The sequence below is a fragment of the Muntiacus reevesi genome, chromosome 2, assembly GCF_963930625.1.
Source record: "Muntiacus reevesi chromosome 2, mMunRee1.1, whole genome shotgun sequence".
Lineage (NCBI taxonomy): Eukaryota > Metazoa > Chordata > Mammalia > Artiodactyla > Cervidae > Muntiacus > Muntiacus reevesi.
The window spans coordinates 187,665,189-187,686,592 of record NC_089250.1 but is presented as its reverse complement, the minus strand read 5'-3'; the positions used below and the strand labels follow the sequence as shown (position 1 = coordinate 187,686,592).

The following is a 21,404-nucleotide window of genomic DNA, read 5'->3' as shown; positions in this document are numbered from 1 at the left end:
GAAGAGAGGAAATGTATTTTCAAGCACTTATGTGAGAAGCACTTTAGATATTTTATTTAATTTTTCCAACTAGTCTGCAAGGTAGGTATCAGCTTTCTCCATGTACGAGTACATAAATCACAATCTGTGAAAGAAGAGACCCGTCTGAGTTTCCATGCTTGTTAAGGGCAGACCCGGGATTTGAAATTCTGCCTGACTTGCAAGGCAAATCCACTGGCCACACTGGGAGATGGTAGAACCTGAGAAGTGATGATTTATTGGATCCCTTTCCCTGTATATGTTTTGATGAGTCCCCCTGTCTTCTGGGTAATGGCAGAGAACGGAGATTCTCAGATGTCTGTGTCGTTGTCACGCCCCCTCCACATACACACAAGGTCTGTGATAGAACCAATGCAAGTCCCCAGTGTGGTCTGCGTTTCCATCGTTTCCATGTTAAATCCAACTAGTGCACTTTCTGCTTGTCTTTTTCACTCCACATCCCCAGGATCTCGTTCCATGTCTTTACACAGAGTAGCTACTCAGGGGGTGCTTGTGGGGTGAAAATACATCAGTGACCACTGGCATCTAGAATACACTGTTAGGGAACTTGGGGAATAATTAGCTTAGAAACTGACTGAGGTTCCCAGTGAGGTCAAAGAAGCAGTGAGGACGCTATACGGCTGTGACTTTGAACCTTAAACCTTAACTCCTGTCCAGATTGTTCCAGGTGAAGGAAGAGACTGTAATAGAACAAGGGAAGAAGCAGAGAATGAAGGGGACACAGATGGAAAGAGGTGCTAAAGAGGCATTGATGCACGGCCTATAGTGGCCAAAGAGAAAAATAGAGAATTTGATATGGGCCTTTTTCAAAGAGCCATAGATACCAAGAAGAAAATCATATTTGGACATGCCATTACTTGAATGTACTTAGGACATACTTCTATATTTATGATAATCATAACTCCGGCTTGACCTTTTCTGCTCTGGGAAATCAGTGGGGAGAAGGAAGGTCCCTACTTCCTCTTGTGCTACAGAATTGTCACCCAACCATCTGACATCTGTAAATATATGTGGTGTGGCCTCCCCCAGCCCCCAGGCTGAGGGTAGCAGGGCCTGAGCAGGTTGTCCAGCCTCAAGGCTGGAGAGTGAGGTCTCTGTGGTGGTCCTTACTGGTAGATGCAAGCGGGATGAGCAGAACTCAAAAACAGGATCAGAAAGGGCAGTGGTGAAGAGAGCAATTCAGGATAGGTGATCTGTGACCCTGAGATAAAGAAAACATTGGAGGGGGGAAGGTTTCATTCTGCAACTCACTTCCCTTACTCAAAGCTATATTGTCAAATCTATCCATATTCTTGGAAATAGATGTATACCGATGATGCTTAATATGTTTGTGTGGCTAGCCAATTATGTATATGGTATATACTCACTCCAGACAATTTGGGGGGTGGGGAACTAAAAATATGAGAAAAGAAAGACATGTCTTACCATTCAAAAATAGCTCTGCTTCCTATTTCACTGTTTTTCCATCCAACTACATCGTAAGCTCATTTGTTTTTATATCACTTTGACTATTCTGTATGTATCACTGTGTAACCTACTTTTATCATGTGATATGGAAACATAAGTATTTTCCTATAATGCTGTTAGAATTCTGTAAACATCATTTTAGTGCTTCGGCAATAGTTCATTGTAATGCCTCGATGTGCCAACAATGGAATATCAGGGAGCACGTTTCCCGTGATACGCATGTGTCAGCATGGAATGCCCCAGAGCGAGGTGGAACCAAGGGCATTACCCAGAGAGGTCTTGCTCTTCCCACATGAGTTGCTTAACTAGTTTTTATTATCAGTTAGGAAGACCTCAGTTTCCTCCCCTTTTAAGAGCATTTCTGGTTTTCCTGTGGGTGTCCTTTGAGTATGACTTGGTCAAGTAAATAAAGCATAGTGGCTGGTACAAAGCAACGAGTGTAACCTGGGTAGGTTTTGACAGGTTTTAAGACAGCAATGCCTTCTGTATTTTAATAGGGCTTTTTCCTGATCAAGGGCATTGCTCTTTAATAGTGTCACCATTTCCCTTCCCGCCATGTAGGGGAAATATTATGAATGAGCCTTCATTTGACATATGACTCAATCAAGAAACATTAAGTTGATAGACTCAGGCACAGAGTAGACCCCAGGTCTCCTGATTCTTAGCTGAGAATTCCTAGTTTTCTTCAGCAAGGGAAGTGCCTTTCCTGAGGAAGTAAGACACCCATTTTTCTTCCCTTTGGTTGCTAACATCTATCTTTAGTGAAAGAATAAGGCAAAACTCGCCTTGCTCTGATAATTTCATATCTTCTTCTCCATTTTCCACTGTCTTTTTTTAAAAATAATTCAGTTTAGATCAGATGACTAAACTGATCTAAAGAGGTTTGGTATTTCTGTGTCTCTTTTTCTGTTTTGCATATAGGGTTATCGCCACCATCTATCTAAATTCCGTATATATGTGAACTCTGGGGGAGAACGTGAGGGTGGGATGTTTTGAAAGAACAGCATGTATATTATCTATGGTGAAACGGACCACCAGCCCAGGTGGGATACATGAGTCAGGTGCTCGGGCCTGGTGCACTGGGAGGACCCTGAGGAGTCGGGTGGGGAGGGAGGTGGGAGGGGGGATCGGGATGGGGAATACATGTAACTATATGGCTGATTCATGTCAATGTATGACAAAACCCACTGAAATGTTGTAAAGTGATTGGCCTCCAACTAATAAAATAATATTAAAAAATAAAAAAATAAAAAAATAAAATAAAATAAATAAATTAAAAAAAAAAAAAAAAAAAAAAAAAGAGGTTTGGTGTCTTACAAGCTTTAAAAAATCAGAGGTAGTAATTCTCATCTGTATAATGGGGATCTGAATGCTACCTAATTAAGAGAATTGTCATGAAGATTAATCCAACAATTAATATAAAGCATTTATCACAGTGCCTAGCAAACAATAAATACTCAATAAACATGACATGTTGTTACAATTACTGTCTTCATTAAGAACACTTCCTACTTTTGCTGTCATAAACCTACTGCTTGTCCTTGGAAAAGCCACTTCCTCATTTTAAGCCTCAATTTCCCATGTGAAAAATAGCATAACAGTGTAGATAATGAGCGTGAACACATTTCCCACTGCTAATCCTCTACCGTCCTGGGATTTTCTCTACAGCAATTCGACCAATGAAGGCATGAACGTTAAAAAATGCTGCAAGGGCTTCTGCATCGACATCCTCAAGAAGCTTTCCAGAACGGTGAAGTTCACCTACGACCTTTACCTGGTGACCAATGGGAAGCACGGCAAAAAAGTGAACAATGTGTGGAATGGGATGATTGGGGAGGTACGTCATCCTTTCATACGCTGGCCCTCAGGGACGGTGGGAAGGATAGCTAAAGATGGTTCTTTCTCTGGCCTTCCGTCCAGGTGGTCTACCAACGGGCGGTCATGGCCGTCGGCTCCCTCACCATCAACGAGGAGCGTTCCGAAGTGGTGGATTTCTCTGTGCCCTTCGTGGAGACAGGAATCAGCGTCATGGTTTCCAGAAGTAACGGCACTGTCTCACCTTCTGCTTTTCTAGGTATGTGAACTTCGTAGTCACTCTTGCCTTCCTGTGAGGAGTCACAGGCATTCTGTCGCGTTTGCTCAAATGGCAGGACCACTTAGGACCTTGTTCAGTTCCATTTAACCACATGAGCATATTGAAAGCATCTTGCATTTGAATTATCCCAATTTTCCCCCGTTTTAACATCTTTCATTTATCTTTTACTTGGAAATAGCCGCTAAAAATACAATCACATATCCAGATACTGCCCTTGATAGTGTAGAATATAGATTAGGAGATATATTGCTTAGAACCTTGAAAGCATTTAAAAAATAAACCTGTCGGCCCACAGTTAATTTAAGTCAGCTCATAAACTTTTATTTAGCAGCCACATACCCATCCTCCATCCCTCGTTAGAATGACAGTCATTTATTTACTGGATGTGAGAGTAAAAATAATGATGACTGTGCAATGATTTATACCAGGACTCTGACAAACAAAACAGAAGCAGTCTGAAGAGGATATACCATTTTAAAATTAATGGAATCATATTTTAAATGTGACTATCCTTTAAGCTGAATGGTTTATAAGGGAGAAAATTCTTCTTACTCTCTTTTTAACTACCTCATAAATTTATGTTTTTACATGAAAGGTTTGTACTTTTTAAACCAAGGTAGTTCCAATTTTTTTCTGTCATCTAGTTTTCTTTAGCACCTATGCATTCGGTAGCCTGACTGGTGTAGATGAAACTGCATGGGACATAGCCAAGCATTTAAAATTTTTTCTTTGAAGGAAATCATTGTGCTGAGTGTTTTGTCATCATAAACAGGTTTTGAGAGTGGCTGTCTTAAAGATCATAGGGTTCAGATTAACTTCCCCTTGGCATTCCCATATAACCTTCCAAATTTGGAAAGGTTAAGACAAACAATGACCCCCTAGAAGAAAACTGCTTGAGAGAGAGAAAACAGATTATGGTCAAGTGGTCTTCCCTCATGACTCACCCAGTAAAGAATCTGCCTGCAATGAGGGAGACCCAGGTTTGACCCGTGGGTCGAGAAGATTCTCTGGAGAAAGGCATGGCTACCCACTCCAATATTCTTGCCTGGAGAATTCCATGGACAGAGGAGCCTGGTGGGCTACAGTCCATGGGGTCACACAGAGTTGGACACTAACACTTCGACTTCACTTTCTAGGGTTAAGTGAATTTCTTACATTTTTTTCCAAAAACAAAAAAAAAACTTTATTAGAGAACTGAAATGCAGACTAGGACCAATTTGTGGACACTAGCCCCAAGCCCCTAATCTTACCCTCCCACTGTCTGTATTGATATGTGGTGTTAGCATCTGTGCTTCATTCTCTTGAGTGAAATATTGACTAACAGGATTTTGGATACTGCCTGACTCACAGACACATACGGATTTACTGTTTTCATTTTTGATAATCCATTTAAGCTGTTGAAATCCTTACCACTCACTGGATTTGATTTTGCACTCACCTCATTTTTTGTAACCTTTGTTGGAATAACATGGACCTTGACAGATACATACCTCATTAGGTTCCTTTTGGGCCTGTGTCTGATATGGATCAGATAGTAAAGAATCTGCCTGCAATGCAGGAAGCATGAGTTTGATCCCTGGGTTGGGAAGGTACCTGGAGAAGGGAATTGGCAACCCACTCCAGTGTTCTTGCCTGGAGAATTCCATGGAGAGAGGCGCCTGGCAGGCTACAGTTCATGGGATCACAAAGAGTTGAACACAACTGAGTGATGAACACTTTTTCAGTTTCTGATATGGATAATGATGCCCGTATCTTAATAAAGGAACCTCACTGTATCGTGAAAATTACCGCTCACTGACATTGACCACACGAGCAGACTGTTCGTAGCTATCAGATGTACTCTCACATTAGTTACCCCTAATCATTTTCTCACTGTTTCCTAATGGATCCTTTAACAGAAATCTTTGGTCCTAGAGGTTAAGAAAGGATTGGAGGAAGGGAGTTCATGAAATAAATGGAAAGAGATCTGTTTCTTATCACAAACTATCCACTCATCTCTTTAGTGAGCTACAGGGAAATTTTGATCCACTTCAATCAAAGAGGAAAAAAAAAATATCAACCAACTTGTCTCGTAAATATGGGTCACTGATATTGAATCTGGCCTCCACCCAGTTTCCCTAGACTTTTATTTTTACCTGCATTAGTAGAACATTTCCGTAAAAGTCAAGTATTTTTGCTCAGCTTAACTAAACCTCTTTTCCACCCCACTCTTCTTTCCACCCCACTGTTCCTACTGCACCTTAAAAGATAAAATAAATTGTAAGCAGAGCAATCTGTTTTCAACGCTGTTTTTACACAGTAGGCTTAGTATTCTTCCTAGTCACCAAATTGCATCCCTATTCGATTGACTTGCACCCCCTCATTTACAGTCATTATCTGCAGGTTTTGAAAATCATAATGAACCATGCTAAGCTACATTTTTCCATTCACTGGCTCAGTTATCTGGAAGAGCCAAACATTCAAAATCTGATTGCATTGCTCTTCATTACTTCCTATTCTCTCTCCTCCGAAAACTCCATTAACTCACATCGGAAACACTTGTAGGTAATGCCTCTGAGCTTTTGTGTGAAAATGTAACCAGTGACTCTTCAAGGACAAAGATGACATCTCTTGCAGTGTTTCCATTCAGTTAACTCTAAAGACTTTCCAAGAAGGTTAGCGTCTTCGATCCACGGACATACTGAGCTGCAGTCTCTTCTGGATTAAAGTTCCTTCACAGATAGATGTTGAATCTGTTTTAAGCCAGTAGAGAAAGTAATCCAAAGCTATCTCAAAATATTTCTGGGTCACATCGGAGACCTGACAGATGGTGGCTCACCACTGCTCTGCTCAGCCACTCAGTCGTGTCCGACTCTTCTCGGCCCCATGGGCTGTAGCCCGCCAGGCTCCTCTGTCCATGGCATTCTCCAGGCAAGAATACTGGAGTGACTTGCCACTTCCTACACCAGGGATTGAGGATCAAACCCATGTCTCTTGTATCTCCTGCATTGGCAGGCAGATTCTTTACCACTAGCACCACCTGGGAAGCCCCACCATTGTTCTAATGATTTGCTTTGTTGTGGTGTGTGAGTGTGTGTGTGTGTGTGTGTGTGTGTGTGGTGTCTGGAAATAGCCATCCTTCAGGGCATTCATGGGTACTTGAAACCAGAACTCTACAGCAGAATCTCTCTGTCGTGTTCATTAGTCAGGTGACAGATATTGTCACTTCGAACTGAGAAAACATCTGGGATAAGTTGTTTGATCATTTTCCATCTGATTTTCTGAACAGTTAGTGAGTAGGACATATCAGGTAACCAGTGAAGTTCCCTGCAGTCTATCAGATTCTGCCCTGTGAGTGAAAGAATTCAGGGAGGATTTCCTCTAATATTCTTAATAATGTCCTCATTGCCCTCAGAGGAAAGGAGTTATCAGATTAGTAGGTATGCATGTTTTAAACTGAGCTTCCCTGATGACTCTGTGGGAATGAATGTGCCTGCAATGCAGGAGATGAAGGTTCAATCCTTGCACCTGGAAGATCCCCTGGAGAAAGAAATGGAAACCCAGTCTAGTATTCTTGCCCAGAGAATCCCATGGACAGAGGAGCCTGGCGGGCTACAGTCGTGGGGTCGCACAGAGTCAGACACAACTAAGTGACTGAGCACACACACACCTATATAATGAAGGTCCCGTGAAAATCCAAAGGGACAGCGACTAGGTTGGTGGGCCTGTGAAAGTGTCAGAGAGCAGTGTGCTTGGGGAGGGCATAGAAACTCCACGCTCTTTCCCCACGCCTTGTCCTGTATATCTTTCCATCTGGCTGTTGATTCATACCCTTTAACATTCCTTGTAATTAATGGGTGAATATGCTAAGTAAACTGGTTTCTTGAGTTCTGTGAGACACTCCAACAAGTTTTGTGAGATGACTTAGCGAATAAACACCAATGTTTTAAGCTAGTATTCCTTTTTCAGGACCCCGGACAGCAGCCCCCGCCCCCATCAATTCTGGCTTTGACCATGGAACCAAGCAGCTATTCCATTTAATGTATTGTGTGTATACAGTGTGCAAGGGCTTCCCTGATAGCTCAGTGGTTAAGAATCTTCCTGCAATACAGAAGACTCGGGTTCGATCTCTGGGTCGGGAAGATCCCCTGGAGGAGGGCATGGCTACCCACTCCAGTATTCTTGCCTGGGAAATCCCATGGAGAGAGGAGCCTGGCGGGCTACAGCCCATGGGGTCACACAGAGTCAGGGACAACTAAGCAACTGAGCATCCACAGTGTGAAGCGCACCACCAAATACTGCACATACATGCTCCTTTACTGCTTACAGTGATCCTCCTCTGGTAAGACACACTATGCCATTAGCACGTCCAACTTGGAGAATTACTTTAACATCTCTGTTCTTGAATATTAAGTAATGTTTAACCTCCTAATTTTTCATTTATGTCTCCTCCTTTTTGAATAAAGCTCATTACCAAATTGCTATGACTTCAGGGACATGATGTTATTTGTACTCAAGTTAAGAATAAGATAAATTTCAGTTATACTCATTAATTTCTTTGAGCTCACTTTGTATATTTAAGTCAAGTAAGTTGTGTTTGTACCTCCTGCTTCTTAACGTATTTGCATTATCAAACTGCATTGCAAATTATCCCTTTAGGCTTTAAAATTATTCAATATAGTCAAGGCTTCAGACATATTAACTTTTTATTATATATTATAAGCTCATTACATTGGAATTTGTGATGACCTGTGTTAGGTAATCACAGACTTTAATAAAAAGGTGGCCTGCTGTCAGCCTAGTTCTTTATTATTATTACTAGTTTCATCAGAAAAAAATTAAAAAATAATAAAATGTCTATTATTCCAGAGGTATTGCTGTGCTTTTTATATTTTATTCTTTGAAAATATTTGCTCAGGATGAAAAAATTCTAAATTCACTGGTTTCCAAGGGCAGTTTCTTCCCAACTGCAATCAGGTGGCGGCTGTGTTCATTTAAAAAATGTTATTCTCAGTTGATTTTCTAGCAAATCTATGTCATACTTGGATAAAATGACTCCATTCAGCTCAGTTTCATATCCTCTATCAGCTTTAATAAAACCGTTAATTTATTTTACATAATATCTCCTACCTTTCTAACGTGATCTGAGATTTAGAACCCTGTGTCTCGCCCCATCCTTCTGAGACACCCACACAAAAATGAATTGATGAAAACTATTTTTAGGGGAAATAACCATCCATCCATCTACTACCTCATTGCCTCTGTCTTTAAGCGATGCATTCTCATTGAATTATCGTGTGACTGTAATAGCCTCAAATGACTTTTCAATTGCACTGAATCCCATTACCAACCTCAACAAGATTTTTGAATTGTAGAGATCTCATCTGTTTGAAGCAGAAGGTAAAAGGAAGAGAGGGAATAGCAGAGGGGACAGACTATGACTTTCCAATATTCTTGTCACTCCCATAACTTTATGACCTTTTCTTGCAGGTTATAATTCTCCTTTTACTTCTGGGATTCCCTGCACATCATCCCTCCAGCATGTTAAGATAAAAATGAAAATAAAACTCATGCTGGTTTTGCAGAAACCTTATGGTTGACTCTTCGAGTCTAGTCTTGTTTCTCTTTAGCTTTGGTTCCCTGGATGATGCTATAGTTACCTACGACCCTGTGGCCTCTTTGTTTGCATTTTAACTTTCTCCCTTGGTTTTATCATTCTATTTTGTTTTTATTATCCTTGACCTGGATTGTAAAATGTCATAAGCTCTTCTCTATTTTTATCCTATTGTATGTAGTCTTATAAAATACCTCAAGTATTTTGTAGAGTAGAGAATTATTTAAATGTATGAATAAGCAATGACAAGGGCTTCCTAGGTGTCTCAGTGGTAAAGAATCTGCCTGCCATTGCAGGAGATGTAGGTTCAATCCCTGGGTCGTGAAGATCCCCTGGAGGAGGAAATGACAACCCATGCCAGCATTCTTGCCTGGAGAATCCCATGGATAGAGGAGCCTAGTGGGCTACAGCCCATGGGGTCACCAAGAGTCAGACAGGACACAATGACAGCTTCTTTTGAAAGATGAAATTCATACCAAAGTGGGTTTCTCAGTGAATCTGAAAATGGACCTCTAGGCTTCCTGCTTGCCCGGGTTGTGAGGAGGAGTAACCGATCACGTAACTGATCATGTCTCCATCCCTCTGGCCTCTTTTGCCTGCAGAACCATTCAGCGCCTCCGTCTGGGTGATGATGTTTGTGATGCTGCTCATTGTTTCCGCCATAGCTGTCTTCGTCTTTGAATACTTCAGTCCTGTTGGATACAACAGAAACCTAGCCAAAGGGAAAGGTGAGGCTGCCTTCATATGCATGATTCAAAGCTGATGCCATTTAATTGACTTTCAATGAAGATTTCAGATTTAGAACGCATGATTCTCCATTGTCTTGCTGTATCATCATATTAATGATGCTGGGTCATTAATTCTGCATGCAATGCCATCCAGGTACAGGTTAGTCCCTTCAACTGAAAAGAAGGACAAGACTTAAAACATGAGATATTTTTAAGCTTCCTGTAATGTGGAGTCAGTTGTTAGGTAAAAACTGCTGGTATTTGTTGAGAAAGCTTATTTGAAGCAGTTTTTTCTGGCAATTAGCTTTTAAAATGTGCATCAAAAGAAATGTTAAAACCACTATTGAGTCTCAACATCAGTCTGTGCAAAGAAAATGGTTTTATAGAATCTGGGTTAAGAACATTCTCTAAGCTTCTGAATTGTGCTTGCATTCGTTTGATGATAAATATAATGATAAAATGGTGATTTTCCCCGGTTACATCTTCCTCTTGAAAATGTCTGAGTTTAGTGCATTAGTACTTGATAAAGTGGCAGTCAGTAAGCAGAAAATTGAATTGGGATGCTTTCATTGGCTATAACTTATTAAGAGGCTCACACCTGAGCCTTATGCATAAACACATCATACAATTTTGAGTGAATTTTTCTCAATGCACAACACAATCTACGTAAGTGGTTATCAGAAGGATGCCAAGACCAAATCTGTTTCCTAAAAAATGACTTTAGATGATGGAAGATAGCAGATCTTCAAGGTACAGTTATTTAAAAAACAAGGCACTTTGCCATATGTTCTTTCCACTAGGAAGATTCAATGTTGAAAACAGCCAACAGGTCATGGAGATCTATTGGGAGCTTAGTTTTATTGAAGTCCTCCCACTTCCTCTTAACTGTTGAAGAGTGGCGATTACCACATAAATCACCTCCCATCAACCAAACATAGTAAAAATGCCTTAAATAATCATGTTGCGCTTAAGTGGGAGAGTTGTCCGTCTTTCACTGAACAGGTAATATAATTAACCTAGTAAGAAGCTCTCCAACAGACTGGGTCCTGAAGCAGTTTTCTATGGGTGATCATATTGCAGGAGAGTAGATGTTTACATTTGCAAAATCAGAGTTTGTGTTGTGTGTGAATTCATGTGTTTATTTGATGATTATTTATTGAGTTCCAGGTACTGGAGCAGGAGGGTAATGTGATAAATTGGACAGAGAGTTCCTGACCCTTGGGGAACTGATAATTTAGTTGTGGAGATAATATGTCAACTGCATACATGAATAATCACAGATCATAGTAAATTTCAAGAGGAAGGGGAAAAAAACAATGGGATATGAGCACGTCTTAAATGTGATGGTCAAGAAGGGCAGAGCTTCAGGAAGAGATGATGCTTGAGTTGAGACCTGAAGGATGAGAAGGATTCCAACCTGTGAAAAACTGAGGGAAAAGCCTTCCATGCAAGCTTTACAAAGTCTTGTGTCTTAGCAGATACAAAGTCTTTGGCATAGGATCAATCTTGAGCTGCCCAAAAAACAGAAAAGACCTAAGTGAGGTAGACAGTGGTATAAGATGAAGTCAGTGGTAAGCATTTCAGACTTTCTTCAAAATACAATGGCAGGTAAAAGGCAGAATACATACCTATACAGTGCAGAAAGGTCACTTTCTATCTATCAAAATCATTATATCAATATAAGCTGCCCAGTTCATGGGGTCGCAGAGTCAGACACAACTGAGCAACTGAAGGACGACAGTCTGTGGAGATGATGTGGAAAGAGGGAGACTAGTTGAGGAAGATGCTGAAGGTTTCCAAGAGCAAGAATTACAGTGGTTTGGGCTTGGATGGAGACGATGGAGGGGGAGGCGAACGGGTACGCTTGAAATGTATTTTGGAAGATATTAATAAAAAACTACCCAAAGGCCATCATGTACAATACATTCTCCTTTAGCCAAAGCACACATTGTTGTGACGGAAGGAATCTAGCGTGCAAATTCCCCAGCCCTTCCATCACATGGAGGCTTTTTGTTTTCTGCTCATCCACATGTAGAAACTCTCAGGAAATGATAGCTACTTATTTCCTTACACAAAATAGTTTTCTGTTACATTTCAGTCCTTTGGGGGTGGGGGGGAGGAATTATATGATTCAGGAACAGTCTACTTAATCAGGAATTCCTAAATGTCTTGGACTGCTACCCTGCCACTGCCCATTTCTGATTCCCAAATAGATGTCACTTCTGATCAACAGGCAACCCTAATAAAATTAAGTAGTTCATGGAGTTGACTGGATCACCTCTAATTATTTTTTGCAAAGAGTTCTCAGCCTCTTGGGTATAAGCCCAGAAGCTCATAAAATGAGGCAAAGAGAAAGCAGAGAGCTTGAGGTTGAGGATGAAAGAATTAGTGGCCTTCTCTTTAATGTGTTGTGTATGGATATTGTAAGTATTGCTATAGCCTGAGTTTGCCCTCCATGTACAGAAAGCCTGCTTCCTAGTTAGGCTGTCTGCCCAGAACTTCATAACTTCCATCAATCTGGATTCACTTCTGCCTCTTTAGTTTATTGCCCACTCCACGTGCATCGCCAACTGAAGTCTAAGTAGATCATTTTTTCATATCTTCATTTACTTAAATGACATAAAAATTAACCTTCTGTTAAAGGAAGACTCTTTTCCCCATGAAATGAGGGCATAAATTGATTTTTTTTTCTCCCTTGCACAAAAACAGCTTGAAAGCTCTAACATGTGTGTTTTACAGCCTGCATATTCTCCTCCCCAATAAATTCTGGCATATTGTTCTGCCTCTTTAGTTAAGTCTGTTGCAAGGAACACTTAAGAATCTTAAAAATACGCAGAGGGAGAAGAAGTGCTGTGATATCAGAGTTCATTTTCAATGACCCTGCAACCAAATGTCTCCCATCTGTGAAGCGTTAGGAGAATTAAGCGCTATTGTTCTGTTCCTTAATGTCTCCATTTGGAGAGCGTTTTAGTTTGGTTTAATGTCTACATTGTGCACATCTTACATCTGAGTTTGAACAGGAGCCATTGCTAGGGACAATCAGATTAGAATATCAAACATCAGTCCCTCCGAAGTGCATGGTTCTTATACGATATCACAACCTATGCATACCGAATCAGCCCATACGCACATGTTTTTTTGTAAGACCGTCCGTGTATCCCCCAAAAGGAAATCAAATCCACATTTAAAACAGGTCATAACACTACTTCTAATTCAAGCCTGCATTGTCATAACCATTTTCTCTTCCTCCCTCCCTCCCTTCATTCTTTCCTCCTTCCTTCGTAAATTTCTCTTTCTTCCCTTCCTCCTTCCTTCCTTTCTTTCTTGTTTCTTCCCTTCCTTCTTGTCTCCCTCCTCTGCCTCCCTCCCTCCCTCTCTCTGTGTCTTCCTTTCTTTCCTTTTCTTTTAAGAAATGTGGCAAAAAGTCAGCAATATAGAAATGTGGGAAGAATGCTAATTTTTAGAGGAAAAAGAACTCGTGGTTGTGGCCCCGGGACAGTGGTGAGATACACTGTCTTCTGACAGCCTTCAGGGTTGCTGGGGCCAGTGCACAGTGTCAAATGCTCCCAAGTGTGTGTTTTGAGGACGCGCTGAGAATGTCCTTCCTGTCATTTGCAGCACCCCATGGGCCTTCTTTTACGATTGGAAAAGCTATCTGGCTCCTCTGGGGCCTGGTGTTCAACAACTCCGTGCCTGTGCAGAACCCTAAAGGGACCACCAGCAAGATCATGGTGTCCGTGTGGGCCTTCTTCGCCGTCATCTTCCTGGCCAGCTACACGGCCAACCTGGCCGCTTTCATGATCCAGGAGGAGTTTGTGGACCAAGTGACCGGCCTCAGTGACAAAAAGGTGAGCTCACTTTGCTTTTATCTCTGCCTGAGGAGTTAATCTCCAGAGTTCCCCGCTCAGAGGATGTTTGCCAGTGAGTTTTCCGAGAGCCGACTGAGGGCAGGAGAGGGGGGCCACTAGGGTTGAGATGGTTGGATGGCATCACCGACTCAGTGGACCCGAGTTTGAGGAAACTCCGGGAGATGGTGAAGGACAGGGAAGCCTGGCGCGCTGCAGTCCATGGGGTCGCAGAGTCGGACACGACTGAGCGACCGAACAACAGAGGAAGTAAATCAGGCTCCCACCACCCAAATCATCAACTCTAAAGCACAGATCTAGGGGGATTTTCTTTTCCTCTTAACGCCATTGGGCATATTTTGAAAGGTTTCAGGGACAGAAGCTTAAGCTTAGCTCTCCTAAGTCTTAAAAGGTCCAAATCTAAGTTGGGGACATGTTTCCCCCGGTAGTCATCCTTCATATTTACATGATTGTGTTGACGATGCTTTCTGAGCTCTGACTCAAGTCACAGCTTAGGGCAGAGGCTTCCCTGGTGGCCCAGACAGTAAAGTGTCTGCCTGCAATGTGGGAGACCTGGGTTCGATCCCTGAATCAGGAAGATCCCCTGAAGAAGGAAATGGCAACCCACTCTAGTACTCTTGCCTGGAAAATTCCATGGATGGAGGAGCCTGGTAGGCTACAGTTCACGGGGTCGCAAAGAGTCAGACACGACTGAGCGACTTCACTCATCTTGTCATGGAGAGGACGATGGTGAGGAAGATCCATTAACCTTGGATCAGGAGAATCTTGGGTGAAGCTCTCAGCTATAGGTACCTCCCAGTTCTATGACTTTGTATGAGCCTCTCATGCTCCTTGCCTTGGATTCTTCATCTCTGACTTGAAAACAAAAATCCTCTCTAAGCCCTGCAAACGTGCTCAGTCGTGTCCGACTCTTTGTGACCTCACAGACTGTAGCCCACCAGGCTCCTCTGTCCATGGGATTCTTCAGGCAAGAATACTGGAGTGGATAGCCATTTACTCCTCCAGGGGATCTTCCTGGCACAGGGATCGAACCCAAGTCTCCGCACTGGCAGGCAGATTCTTTACTGCTGAGCAACCAGCGAAGCCCTTCTCTGAGCCCTGCCCAGATACAAAACTGACAGCTCCTTTACACCACGTAACCAATCAGCCCATCGCCAGCACTCCTGACTCACCTGAAATTTCTTCAAGGGATGCAAAAGGAATACAGGACCGGTTTGTCACTTCCCACCGGTTCCGTTTACTCAGAGACACCTCCAGGCCTGCCTCGTGTGTCTATACGTCCCACCACCAGGGAGACAGGGATGTTAACACCTGCTCTCTCCATCCCCCGGTGCTGTGTAACGGGGGTTGTGGGGTGTGAGTAGCTTCTCAGAAATGCACAGGGAGGGAGAAAGGAGGTAAACTGGGTACATCCTTCTATTGGAATTTTAGTCTCAGGAAGCAGACCCTGACTTGCTAAGCTCAGCAATGTGGGGACTTGCTGCGCTGCAAAGATTTTCTGTCTTGTGTGTGAGTATAATTTGTCTCTTTATAAAATCTCACTATCATGTCTTGTTGGCGTAAGGCTACATATATCCTTTCGGCATTCATCAGCAGACCGCTGAATAGAAAATCAGCCCGTGAAAAGCCTTTAACAGCTTATCCGTGACTTACAGGGTGGTTGAACAAAGTGCAGAGAAGCCTGTCATCAGAGAGATGGTGGGGAGCGGGGGTGCTGGGGTGAGTCACCTTCACAGAGGCACCGTCACCCTCGGGAGTCGTTGGCCTCTGATGGCTCCCCGTCAGAAATGTCACTTGAGTGAATGCCACAGTCCTCACTGTACTGTCAATGCCCTGCGCTAGCTGGCCCATCACCGAGTGTCCCCTCCCTCTCGCTCGCGGAGGCCCCCTCTCTGTCCCTTAGGCATCCGAGTGTGTTTCCACCCCAGCGCCCTTGCACTTGTCAGGTCCTCTGCCTGGAATGTTCTTCCCCCTTTATTCTCATGGCCGGTTCCTCCTGGACATCCAGGTTTTAGGGGAACTACCACCTCTTGGGAGAATCTTGCTGGTCACCGTGGTCAACTTGGCAACCTGGGCTTGTGCTCTTGTGAAACTTAAATTCCAGTAGAAAGAAATAAACAGCACCTGAGCAAATGTAATGGACAAGGAAATTCTAGGCAGGAATAAGTGTTGTAAAGGAGAGGATACTGGTGAGATTAAAGTAGACGGGGGAAGGGAGTGGCAGGGTTCTCCGACACTTGGCGGATGCTCAGCACACAACTTGCTGACTGAGTGAGAAGGGCAGGGTGTGTTAGGCACTGCGGGCACCCACCCGGGACTCCTTGGGCCCCATGCCCAGCTCTGTGTGCCCACCCTCACCTTTGCTGATGAAGGCTCAGGGACCTTCAGAGGGTGATTATCTTGCAGCAGCAAAATGGTGGATGCCTGGATATTATTGTTATTGTTCAGTCGCTAAGTCATATCCGACTCTTTGTGACCCCATGGACTGCAGCACACCAGGGTTCCCTGTCCTTCATCATGTCTTGGAGTTGGCTCAAACTCATGTCCATCGAATCTGTGATACCATCCAACCATCTTTTCCTCTATCGCCCCCTTCTCCTCCTGCCCTCAATCTTTCCCAGCATCAGGGTCTTTTCCAGTGAGTTGGCTTTTCAGATCTGGTGGCCAAAGTTTCAGAGCTTTAACGTTAGCATCAGTCCTTCCAATAAGCATTCAGGACTGATTTTCTTTAGAATTGACTGGTTTGATCTCCTTGCATTCTGAGAGACTCTCAAGAGTCTTCTCCAACACCACAGTGAGAAAGCATCGACCGTCCTGTAACCATGACTCACCAGGGTGAGAATATGAAAGCCTGCTCTGCTGCTTCTGGGCAAACTCCGAGGTGCAGTTTACTCTCGAGCTCCCTGTGGGTTCAGGCTGATGTTAAGACTTTGCCCGTAGTCACACCCTTGCCTGGTGGCTTCCTCCCGTCCCCCAACCTCCTTCCCCTATTTCCTTTCTGATTTCTCCTAGAGCCCTTGCTTCATAAGTCATGTCCACTCAATTCCTTGGCTCACCTAAAGTATATCTGGGGGGCAGCAGAGAAAGCCATCTACTTGGAGTCAAGAAAGGGATTTCCTTCCCTCTCTGCCATGTACCTGCTGCGCGATGCCCTTATTGTTGTGTAACCTTGCTGTGCCTCCTAGCTCCTCTCTAAACTTTCGGGCGTCATAGTTGCTGTGAGGATAAAAGGAAGCTGCAGATGAGATGTTCCCCATAGCCAATGAAATCCTCTACAGATCCAATTACATCATATATGGGAACAAATGTATAGTTCCTAGAATAAGTGACCAGAGGAACATTGGAAGCAGTGGGAAACCATGTTCTGGATGAGAAGATTTTTCAAGAAAGTATTAATAATCGGTAGGGACTTCTTTGGACTTCCCTGGCGGCTCAGTAATGGAGCTGAAGGAGACGTAGTTTTGATCCCTGGGTCAGGAAGATCCCCTGGAGAAGGGAATGGCAACCTGTTCCAGTATTCTTGCCTGGAGAATCCCATGGACAGAGGAGCCTGGTGGGCTGCAGTCCATGGGGTCGCAAAGAGAGGGACATGCAAGGACTGCTTGGTGGTCCAGTGGCTAAGACTCTGTGGTCCCAGTGCAGGGGGCCCAGGTTCAATCCCTGGTCAGGGAACTGGATCCCACATGCTGCAACTAAGACCTGGCACTGCAAAGTAAATTAAATAAACACTTTTTTTAAAAGAAAGTAGTTGGCAGTGTATTTTACTTTTTGATGCTATTTTCAACAGCAAGGAGGGAAAAAAAAAATCCCTTGCTACCTAGTTTTAGGTCTAATAACATGACTGCTTGTGGGAAAACTAATTAGAACCACTAATAATTCAACTGACCTTCTCTGACTTGGAAACACCTAGTAACAGATACTGTATCCTCATGAGACATGGCTCAGCTTCCATGCTCAGAGCGTTAGCAGCAAGCAGATAGCTCTTTTAATTAAATGTTTGATACAATTAAATAAACAGCAAAATTCCTGGTGTAAATAAGCTAAGTACTCCCAGAAGATTAATGGCAAATACACCAAGAAAGTCTGCAAAATAAAAATCTATATTGAATCAATTTATTTTAATACTGTATGCAAGTGTGTTTATTTTTTGTTTGTTTTAGTCGTGAGTATCTATGCAACAAGTCAGCTTTCTAATACTGTTCGGCCATCTGCAGTGTTAGTACTTGCAGTAGGAGCGCATGGTGCGCTCGGATGACCTTGGGGTTAAATTATACAGAGGGGAATTCATTCCCCTCGAAATTATTAAAGACGTTGGAATGTTGGTGGCGACCCTTTTCAAAATGTTGGGTGTTACCATGGTTGCTGAAATCTGTCTCTGGGAGACAGATTGCTGTAGTGGAGAAAGCAACACCATAGGGGTCAAACGAATCTAGGTTCAAATCCTGACTTACCATATAATAGTTGTATGGCCTTCAGAGTATCCCATCTCCCCATGGCCTAATTTCCTGATAGAGGGGTTTAGTACCATTCTGGCACGGTTGATATGAGGATTAGTGATAATCCTCACACCGTGCCTGGCACATGGTAGGTAATCCTATTATAGATGTTATTTCTTCCCTCACCTCCCCGCTCCTCCAGCCCCTCTCTGCTGCCTCTCCCTGCTCCATCATCTCATCCCTCTCCTCCCCCTCCTCTTGACCATCACCATTGCCTGATTCGAACCATCCGTCGTTTCTGCGGTCTGGAATGTAATTGCACTGAGTTGGCCTTTGTGACAGCCCTGGAGGGAGTTCGGGGACTGGACCTTGTAAATGAGCCCATGAACGTGTTCTCATGGAATCATGCTGGGTGAGCCTGGATCACCACCCTCATTGGTTGAATGGAGGCCTCTGAGCCTCTCCTCCCTCTTAAGGGCTGAGACAGTTTGATGCTACATCCGGAAGCATGCGGCTTCCCAGGTGGCTCAGTGGTAAAGAATCCCCCTTCCAGTGCAGGAGACAGAGAGACACGGGTTCACTTCCTGGGTTGAGAAGAGCCTCTGGAATAGGAAATAGCAACCCACTCCAGCATTCTTGCCTGGGAAGTCCATTGGACAGAGGAACCTGGCAGGCTACAGTCCATAGGGTCGCAAAGAGTCAGACACAACTGAAGCAACTTAGCTTGAACACACGTGGTCTTATTGATGGGGGAGACCTCTGCAGCACCCCTTCCTGGGCTGAAGCCCACATTTGTTTCTTCTGCACTTGGAACTCTCTGGAAGAAAGTTACCTTGGAAATCCAATCCTGTAAGAAACACATACAGAGTACATCATGGGAAAAGCAGGGCTAGATGAAGCACAAGCTGGAATCAAGATTGCCAGGAGAAATATCAACAACCTCAGATACACAGATGACACCACCTTATGGCAGAAAGAGAAGAAGAACTGAAGATTCTCTTGATGAAAGTGAAAGAGAAGAGTGAAAAAACTGACTTAAAACTCAATATTCAAAAAACTAAGATCATGGCATCCAGTCCTATCACTTCATGGCAAATAGATGGGGAAACAATGGAAACAGTGACATTTTATTTTGGGGGCTCAAAAATCACTTCAGATGGTGAATGCAGCCATGAAATTAAAAGACACTTTCTCCTTGGAAGAAAAGTTATGACCAACCTACACAGCATATTAAAAAGCAGAGACATTACTTTTCTGACAAAGGTCCATCTAGTCAAAGCTATGGTTTTTCCAGTAGTAATGTATGGATGTGAGACTTGGAGTATGATGAGCACCAAAGAATTGATGCTTCTGAACTGTGGTGTTGGAGAAGACTCTTTTTTATTTTATTTTATTTTTTTGGAGAAGACTCTTGAGAGTCCCTTGGACTGCAAGGAGATCAAACCAGTCCATCCTAAAGGAAATCAGTCCTGAATATTCATTGGAAGGACTGATGCTGAAGCTGAAACTCCAATATTTTGACCACCTAATGTGAAGAACTGACTTATTGGAAAAGACCCTGATGCTGGGGAAGGTTGAAGGCAGGAGGAGAAGGGGACAGCAGAGGACGAGATGGTTGGATGGCATCACCGACTGGATGAACATGAGTTTGAGCAAGCTCTAGGAGTTGGCAGAGTTGGTCACAAAGTGTTGGACACAAATGAGGGACGGAATTTAACTGAAGAAACACAGAGTGTGCCCTTAGCACTAGGCTCTGAGCTTCCTGCAAGAGTCATTCTTGCCCCTAGCTATTTTTCACACTGTAGGTCAGGACACTTTAGGGAGTCATGACATTAATTTACAGATTGTGGTCATTAAAAAGGTAGTTCACCATGGCTGACATTAGAGGATAATCCCAGGTAGAAAGTGCACTGTGATGTGGTACTTGTGTGTGTGTGTGTGCAGGGCAGAGATGGAAGATGTATCATGAGTCATGCTTTCAAAAGTTTGACAGCCTTTAGTTGAGCAGGAAAAGTTTCCTCCATCTGGGTGCCAGGCTGAGTTTAGAGTGGGTGATGGTACAGTCAAGGCCAGAGGAGTGTAGAAATTCATCCCGGAGGTGGACTCCCTCTCTCTATTGTTCTGCAAACCAAAGGCTAAGAAGGAAAGGATCTCAAAGAGCTGCGTGCCTCCTCAGCTGCAGATGGTGAGTGAAGGGGAAGGCAGTTAGGCAAACAGGCTATTGGCGTCTCAGGAGGTTGGGAGCGGCTGCCACAATGCCTTGATTTATGAGCAGAGCCACTGCCTCTCTGCCCCCGAGCAGACAGCTGCTGTGCCAGCACGCTGGGCTAGTGCCTCCACCTCCGAGGTGATGGGTTGTGACGCTGCTTGCCTGAGTGAGTGCAAAGAGCATTCTGTCGTTTGCACACACACGCAAACACACACACTCCCAACACAAGGCTCCCAGCAGGAGGATCTCATTTGGACAATGTATGGCCACTTTCCCGCTCCCCAATCCAGTTATGGCTGTTTATTAGGCAGCAGCATGCCTAATTTAAGGGGGACGATCTGCAGCTGGAAATTTTAATTAACAGTGAAATGAAGTGTGAGTCTGGAGAAAGGAATAGTGGTTTCCACGGGCCTCACCCTGGGGTAAACTTGGACGCGTCCTTGAGCAACTCTCAGTTCCATGGAAGACGTGCTGGCCTGGGACTCTGAGAGACCTTTGGAGCCCAGCCGTGGTGCTGCCAAAGGTTTATTGGCTGTCCTTCCCTCTGGGTTTCAAGGTCCTCACCTCTAAAAGAGGAGAGATCACTGGTGAGGGTCCGGGAGGAATGATAAAGTTCAGACCTGAGGCTGCTTACAAGAAGTGTAATCTTAAGAACTTTGGCCACCTGATGTGAAGAGCCAACTCATTGGAAAAGACACTGATGCTGGGAAACATTGGGGGCAGGAGGAGAAGGGGACGACAGAGGACGAGATTGTTGCGTGGCATCACCGACTCAATGGACATGAGTTTGAGCAAACTCTGAGATGGTGAAAGACAGGGAAGTCTGGCGTACTGCAGTCCATGGGGTCACAAAGAGTCAGACATGACTTAGTGACTGAACAGCAACAACAATCTTAAGGTCATGTAACCTCTCTGAGCCTTGGTTTCCTCATCTGTGAAACAAAGCCTCAAAGATTAGTTACCTGGCAGAG

The 21,404-nt window shown here is 43.7% G+C and overlaps 1 protein-coding gene across 2 annotated transcripts in view; it reads left to right on the top strand.

Annotated features, from left to right (window-relative positions):
• The window catches only part of GRIN2A (glutamate ionotropic receptor NMDA type subunit 2A), a 420,050-nt gene that overhangs the window by 329,620 nt on the left and 69,026 nt on the right, over window positions 1–21,404 (top strand). For both annotated transcript variants that reach the window (XM_065920287.1, XM_065920288.1), the window contains exons 5-8: window positions 3,175–3,343; window positions 3,427–3,580; window positions 9,797–9,922; window positions 13,541–13,770. In XM_065920287.1, coding sequence (XP_065776359.1) covers window positions 3,175–3,343; window positions 3,427–3,580; window positions 9,797–9,922; window positions 13,541–13,770 — 679 coding nt within the window. The remainder of the gene's footprint in view (window positions 1–3,174; window positions 3,344–3,426; window positions 3,581–9,796; window positions 9,923–13,540; window positions 13,771–21,404) is intronic.